At 38.4% G+C, this 7539-nt stretch overlaps 2 protein-coding genes across 9 annotated transcripts in view; both read left to right on the forward strand.

The window, feature by feature from the left end:
- LOC137733331 (transcriptional corepressor LEUNIG) overlaps positions 1-4277 on the forward strand; it is an 8674-nt gene extending 4397 nt beyond the window's left edge. For 3 of the 8 annotated variants that reach the window (XM_068472499.2, XM_068472507.2, XM_088686296.1), the window contains 11 exons: positions 110-159; positions 481-783; positions 919-1113; positions 1291-1536; positions 1646-1763; positions 2333-2442; positions 2642-2791; positions 3054-3209; positions 3314-3430; positions 3550-3756; positions 3908-4277. In XM_068472499.2, the coding sequence (XP_068328600.2) occupies positions 110-159; positions 481-783; positions 919-1113; positions 1291-1536; positions 1646-1763; positions 2333-2442; positions 2642-2791; positions 3054-3209; positions 3314-3430; positions 3550-3756; positions 3908-4051 (1796 nt within the window). In that variant the 3' untranslated portion in view covers positions 4052-4277. Of the gene's footprint in view, positions 1-109; positions 160-480; positions 784-918; positions 1114-1290; positions 1537-1618; positions 1764-2332; positions 2443-2641; positions 2792-3053; positions 3210-3313; positions 3431-3549; positions 3757-3907 lie in introns of all 8 variants that reach the window. The other 5 variants (XM_068472494.2, XM_068472488.2, XM_088686295.1 and 2 more) reach the window with 3 other exon arrangements.
- A 676-nt stretch (positions 4278-4953) lies between these two features.
- LOC137733361 (transcriptional corepressor LEUNIG) lies at positions 4954-7539 on the forward strand. Its single transcript, XM_068472514.2, has 8 exons — positions 4954-5309; positions 5390-5444; positions 5800-5909; positions 6038-6187; positions 6275-6427; positions 6522-6638; positions 6898-7104; positions 7284-7539. Exons 1-8 carry the CDS (start codon positions 5262-5264, stop codon positions 7425-7427), a joined length of 984 nt encoding a protein of 327 aa, XP_068328615.2. The 5' UTR covers positions 4954-5261; the 3' UTR covers positions 7428-7539.

Raw genomic sequence — 7539 nt, forward strand, 5'->3', positions numbered from 1 at the left:
CTACACTAAAGTAATTTGTGAGTTAGTAATTAGAGAGTTGAAAGATTTTGTAGGTTTTGACGATATTGTATAATGATGCTTGTACCTTACATGTAAGACTCTTTTTCAGGATCAAATCAGGGTGGAAACAATTTGACTTTAAAAGGATGGCCGCTCACAGTAAGTTTTTGATGGCTGGATAATTTTCTGTTTGTTTCTTAGCCTTTGTTAGAAAATTTCTTATGTCTATTTGGACCATTTATTTTCTTGAGTTTCTGGCCCTGTATTAAAACAATGGTAATAGATGCGCTAAATGCATCAAAATGACATTGTTTCTGAATTTGGAAACTATATTAGTTCATTTGTTGTCCATCTCTGAAGTTTAGAATCTCGAAGCGACCAATGTTCGTAAATTTAAAATCTCTATCGTCTATTTGGTTGCATTTCCAAAGCTTAGAGTATCACCCATTAATACTCTACAACTGTTTTTCTCCTTGTTAGGGTTTAGAGCAGCTTCGCTCTGGACTTCTTCAGCAACAGAAACCTTTCATACAAGCTCCCCAGCCCTTTCATCAGCTTCAGATGTTGACACCACAACACCAGCAACTTATGCTTGCTCAGCAAAATATGACATCACCGTCTGCTACCAACGATGAAAGTAGAAGACTAAGAATGCTATTGAATCGCGGTCCTGGGAAGGATGGCCTTGCAAATTCTGTTGGTGACGTGGTACCAAATATAGGATCACCTCTTCAAGCTGGTGGCCCTATTTTGCCTCGTGGAGATCCAGATATGCTGATTAAGGTGCTCCAATCTCTGTCTATTTCACTTGTAATTGGAATTTTTATGGTGGCGGAGTTTACCCCCTCTGTACTTCGACATATTATCAAACAGTTCATTCTCTTTGGCTTCTGAGAGTGTTTGTTTGTTTGTTTGTAGTTAAAAATGGCTCAACTTCAGCAGCAACAAAACAGCAATCCCCAACAGCAACAGCAACAGCTTCAACAGCACGCTCTTTCTAATCAGCAGTCACAAAATTCAAATCTCAATCCCCATCAGCAAGATAAAATGGGGGGTGCTGGCAGCATCACTATGGATGGTAGCATGTCGAACTCTTTTCGAGGAAATGATCAGGTCTGTCTGTCCTTTTATGGTTATTTATTATGAACTTTTTCTTGGTCAATTAACTCAGGCTCGTATTGCTTATCAAACTTACAACCTTGTAGAATAGTAATTGTTCAATTTTTTATTTACACATTGTCGAGAATTCTTGGGGAAGCTCCTTATACAGTTTTGCCTATGCAATTTAAGGTTTCAAAAAACCAGCCAGGGAGAAAGAGAAAGCAGCCAGTGTCATCTTCAGGGCCTGCCAATAGCACAGGAACAGCAAACACAGCTGGGCCTTCCCCGAGTTCAGCCCCTTCAACTCCCTCGACTCACACTCCTGGAGATGTAATCTCAATGCCTGCCTTGCCCCATAGTGGTAGCTCCTCCAAGCCTCTGATGATGTTTGGCGCTGATGGTACTGGTACTCTTACATCACCATCACATCAGTTGGTGAGTGATTTCTTCATCTTCTTGTATTAGAAGGAATTGGCAATTCCTTGCACGGATTCTCATTGGGATTCCATTTTGGCAGTGGGATGATAAAGATCTTGAATTGCAGGCTGATATGGATCGATTTGTAGAGGATGGGTCTCTTGATGATAATGTCGAGTCTTTTTTATCCCCTGATGATGTGGATCATAGAGATGCTGTTGGTCGATGTATGGATGTCAGCAAAGGTGCGGTGGGTGCCATGTTGAATGAATTCTTTGTTTAACATTATCCTGAACGTAGTATCTGCCAGTATTTTCTCACCTACAATGCAATTCTTTCGTATGTTCTTGAATATTAGATATTTACATACATAAAAACCGGGACAGTGCAAGTCATCGGTATTGAATCACAAGTCTCAATTAATGATCTTTGTCTTTTTTCTTTTGTCAATTTTTATCTCGCATATATAATTGTGTTGTCCACAAACACACAAACAATGTCAATACTCGTTCTTCTTATCTTCGTAAACATTCAAAAGAGAGAATGTAGATGTAACTTATCATAGGAAATAAATATCATAAGGTCAACTAATAAAAAATCTGTCAACCAATTTTTCTGCAACCTTACTTTTTAACTACATCTTTTTGGTCGTGTACTTGGTTTCAGGGAATTGCATTTGTAAGTGTTATTTTGTTCATCATAGTTATTTTTTTTTTAAAATAATTTCTTTTTTAAATAATTAAAATAAGTAAACCTGGTTGTTTGCAGCTACTATTGTTTACTTTGAGGGCTCAGAATTTGAATTTGACTGCAGGGTTCACATTTACAGAAGTAAACTCTGTTAAAGCAAGCGCAAGCAAGGTTACAAGTTGTCACTTCTCATCAGATGGAAAATTTCTTGCTAGTGGGGGCCATGATAAAAAGGTGAGTGAATGAATGTTGAAATTGCTAATAACTTCTGTGGGAGGATTCAGAACTGCTGCTACATATTGGCTAATTGATTCTTCCCGAACATTAACATGAGAAATTGTCTGTTTAGTTTACTTCTTAAAAGCTATAACGTTTACTTTGTTGGTTGATGCTTGTACTTATTTAGAGTGTTCTTGACATGTGTATTATGCAGGCTGTATTGTGGTACACAGATACATTAAAGCCAAAAAGTACGCTAGAAGAACATTCAGCTTTGATAACTGATGTTCGTTTTAGTCCGAGCATGCCACGTCTTGCAACGTCTTCATTTGACAAGACTGTCAGGGTTTGGGATGCCGACAATGTTAGTGAAAAATTCTTCTGTCCTTATCATCTACTTAGCTTATACTCTGATTTTAACATATTGATTCGAGATTTGAAGACTTGTTTGAGTAATCAAACTAAGTATACATACTTCTAGTTTGATTTATATCATATCTTTGCTGTTATGAGTTCATCTATATGCTTCATTGCTCGGGTGCTGAGTTTGTGCCTCGATTCCCAAAAAGATGATTTATCTTTTGTGACATGCTGTATCAAGCCTTCTTTATGTTTTTATTCTGCAGCCTGGTTATTCTCTCCGTACCTTTATGGGACATACGGCCTCTGTTATGTCATTAGATTTCCACCCAAATAAAGACGACCTCATCTGTTCTTGTGATGGGGATGGTGAGATACGCTACTGGAGTATTAACAAAGGCAGCTGCTCGTGCGTGTCTAAGGTAGAATCTTGTCTTCTGGGATGCAGGAAGTTGATGGGCGTGGGGTAGTGGTGGTTTTCATATTATATACGTTTTGGTGATTCTGATATGTTTGAACGTATTAGGGTGGTACGGCACAAATGAGATTTCAACCCCGTCTTGGAAGATTTCTTGCTGCAGCCGCAGAGAATGTTGTATCTATACTGGATGTTGAGACTCAGACTTGTCGGCATTCTTTACAGGTCAGTCTAACATTTTGTCTCACTATAATTTTTCTTTCATAGTTGTAATTTAAACGGATCATGTAATATTTTCATGTGAATTCTCAACTGCATTACTTGGAATTTGGATTTGAATGCAGGGGCATACTAAGCCTATCCATTCTGTGTGTTGGGATCCTTCTGGCGAATTCCTTGCATCTGTCAGTGAGGACTCTGTAAGAGTTTGGACACTTGGAGCGGGAGGCGAAGGGGAATGTGTTCATGAGTTAAGCTGCAACGGACATAAATTTCATTCATGCGTTTTCCATCCTACATATACTTCACTGCTGGTCATTGGCTGTTATCAGGCAAGTCAATTCTGCATTATTGTTCTTATATTATGTTCTTTACATTTTTGCTTGGAGGTCACTATTCACTTAAACCGTTGGGATGTGTGTTCCCATTTTACCACCTGGAAAAATGATCCTGTACTGATAGTTTTATCTGGGTAAAATGCAGTCACTGGAGTTATGGAACATGACAGAGAACAAGACAATGACTCTAACGGCACATGACGGACTTATTGCTGCCTTGTCTGTGTCAACTGTTACGGGTTTGGTTGCTTCGGCTAGTCACGATAAGTTTGTCAAGCTCTGGAAGTGAATGGTCACTGTGATTAACTGAACTTCACAGATTAGGAATAGGTTTCAGCTAGTCTTGGTCAACGCTTGTAGTTTGTCTTTGGTTGCTCGATTGATCTTCATCTTTTGCTTTTTTGGGTATCCAAGCGTCTCCACAGGACCCCGTAAACTGTCCGTGTAACATTATTGTTGTATTTGTATGCTTATTACTGTAACAGTAAAAACTGGGAGATCTCTCAATTGCTTCATGCCTGTTCTTGTAACGTTTTCGGATGGTAAGATAGAAATTTTATCATTCTCATCGTGTTTCGTTTGGGAAAAATGATAAATCACATTTTTTTCCTCTTGCTACACACCCACCGTTGGTTCTGGGCATAGGATCGAACGAAAACGCGGGATGTAATTAAACAGGGGTGTGCAGGTGGAGAAAATGGGTGTGATTATCATGTCCCGTTTCATTTTTGTGCACCCGAGTCTCTTTGAGATGGTTCTTTTGTCATCAAGGTCCAGTCTCGCAGTTTTAATGTGCAGCGTGAGGGTTGATAGGCTTGAAAGGGAGAAATTGTTTGGTGTAACGGTAACTTCACGTGGCATGTTGATGGTAACTTTGCAGTCAGTCGCGGATAAAACTAAAACAAGTTTAGAAGAATGGATTTTCTAAAGTTCAACATAGACTAACGGAATTATTTCTACATTATTTCAGTATAAAATTTGGAATATTTAGATCAAAAGTTACGAGTTTGGAAGAATGGATTCTCTAAAGTTCAACATAGACGAACGGAATTATTTCTACATTATTTCAGTATAAAATTTGGAATTTTTAGATCAAAAGTTACAAGTTTGGAAGAATGGATTCTCTAAAGTTCAACATAGACGAACATAATTATTTCAGTATAAAATTTGGAATATTTAGATCAAAAGTTTGGATGATGGCTTCTGTAAAGTTTATAGTCGTGGATTGCCTAATTTTCAATTTGTTGTGTTTCGTGTTCACTTTCGATCCTCTCATTAGTTTAGAATAGAAGTATCGTTTGTAATTAAAAAAAAAAAATTGTTATCTAATTGAGTCATAAAGCATTTAAAAAATAATTTTCAAGTGGACTTCGGCGTCAGCTCCTCCACTAAACATGTAAATATTTAGAAAGTGGAAAGATGATCAAGGAAAAGAGTTGAGGAATAGAGAAAGAAAGCTTTTGCTCCAAAGAGAACATCCACAACTCCTTAAGCCTCTGATGATGTCTGGTGCTGATGCTGCTCTTTCATCACTCTCAGTTCAGTTGGTGAGTAATCTCTTCATCTTCTTGGTATCACAAGGAATTGATGATTTTGGTAATGGGATGATAAACAAGTTCGATTGCAGACGGATATGGATCAATTTGCAGATGATGAACTTCTTGATGATGCACAATCGACAGGTGCATTGGTGAATACTTTGTTATTTAGTTGTTTTGAAACATGGTGGACAATTCTTTTTTCTATGGACCCGTTTGATAACTATTTTTTGGTTTTATTTTGTGCGCTAGCGATAGAGGATGTATACAGTAGAAAAATTGTCTAGAGATATAGGTTTTCGTTCTGTGCACCGTTCCATATACATTTCTTCCACATTCCACCCACCGTTCTTCATCTTTCCCTTCTCCCGTGTATTTCCCTCAATCTCTAACAAAGACAACTGAAAGCTAAAAACTAAAAATGAAATGGTTACCAGAAGGGGCTCTAAATTAAACATGGATGGTTGTTTTGAGACTTGGAATTTCGATATGACTTTAGGGTTCACATTTACGGAAAAAAACTCTGCCAGAGCAAGTGCAAGCAAGGTTGTGAGTTGCCACATCTCATCAGATGGAAAAGTTCTTGCTAGTGGTGGCCTTGATAAGAAGGTGAGCGAGTGATGATTTCCTAAGTTCCAATAGCTTCTGTGAGGAGAATTCAATGCTGCTATTCTTATACATATATATATATATATCTGAACATAGATGTGGAATTGCTTGATATCTGTGTGTTGCAGGCCGTACTGTGGTACACAGATAGTTTAACGCCAAAAGCTGTTCTCGGAGAACATTCATTGTTGATAGCTGATGTTCATTTCAGCCCGAGCATGCCACGTCTTGCAACATCTTCATTCGACAAAACTGTCAAGATCTGGGATGCTGACAATGTTAGTGGAAACATTCTTCTGTCCCGTGGATCATATATCTTCTGTAATCTTGCCTTGTAAAACTTTTTGTATGTCTTAAATCTGCAGCCTGTTTCATTTTGCACCTTTATGGGACATTCTGCTCCTGTCCTGTCAGTAGATTTTCACCCAAACAATGATGACCTTATCTGTTCGTGTGATGCGAGTGGTGAGATACGGTACTGGAGAATTAACAATGGCTTCTGTGCAAGCGTGTTTAAGGTAGTACAGAAGTTGAGTGGGGTGAAGTAGTGGTGTTTTTATTAGATTGTTCACTGTTCGGTATATTCATTATTAATAGGTTTGAACATATTAGGGTGGTAAGAGGCAGGTGAGATTTCAACCCCGCCTTGGAAGATTTCTTGCTACAGCTGCAGAGAATGTTGTACATATACTGGATGTGGAGACACAAGCTTGTCGTCATTCATTACAGGTCAACTTTACATTTACATTCATCATAATATTCTGTGTGATCATTCTGAGAGTTATGCTATCATGTAACGCTATGTTGACATTGTTTGTGCATGCGACATTATCTTTTGAGTTCTGTATACGCAACATTGATGAGCCTTCGGGTCCTTTATAAGTCCTGGACCTGCAATTGCATGTTGGGACGCTTGTTTCAATGGGAAATTGTGGTTCTTGTAGGATTAGGTACTTAGTAATGTTCTAAAACCATGTGTTGTATGCAGGGGCATACTAAGCCTATCCATTCTGTGTGCTGGGATCCTTCTGGTGAGTTTCTCGCATCTGTCAGTGACGACTCTGTTAGAGTTTGGGCACTTGGAGTAGGAGGGGAAGGCGAATGTGTTCATGAGTTGAGCTGCAACGGAAGTAAATTTCAATCGTGTGTTTTCCATCATACATATACTTCACTGCTTGTCATTGGCTGTTATCAGGCAAGTAAATTCTCCATCATTGTGCTTATGTAATGTTTGTTACATTTTTTGCTTGGAGACCACTACTCTCTTAAGCTGTTCGGATATTTGTTCCCATTTTACACGAGAGAAACAATACTGGTACTAGTGTTGCTGCAAGATATCATATTTTGATTTTTATTTGGGGAAACTAATTGCAGACACTGGAGTTATGGAACATGACAGAGAACAAGGTAATGACTCTACCAGCACATGAAGGACTCATTGCTTCTTTGGCAGTGTCAAATGTTACAGGTTTGATTGCTTCGGCTGGTCACGATAAGTTTGTCAAGATCTGGAAGTGAAATGGTTGTTACTCTGATCAAAGAACTTTGACTGGTATTATTATCGTTGTTGTTGTATTCCTGTCACTATATAACAACATAAAGTTAATTAAACATCTATTTTGATGCTTCA

Source organism: Pyrus communis, chromosome 15 (genome assembly GCF_041283825.1).
Source record: "Pyrus communis isolate YQ-2024b chromosome 15, ASM4128382v1, whole genome shotgun sequence".
NCBI lineage: Eukaryota > Viridiplantae > Streptophyta > Magnoliopsida > Rosales > Rosaceae > Pyrus > Pyrus communis.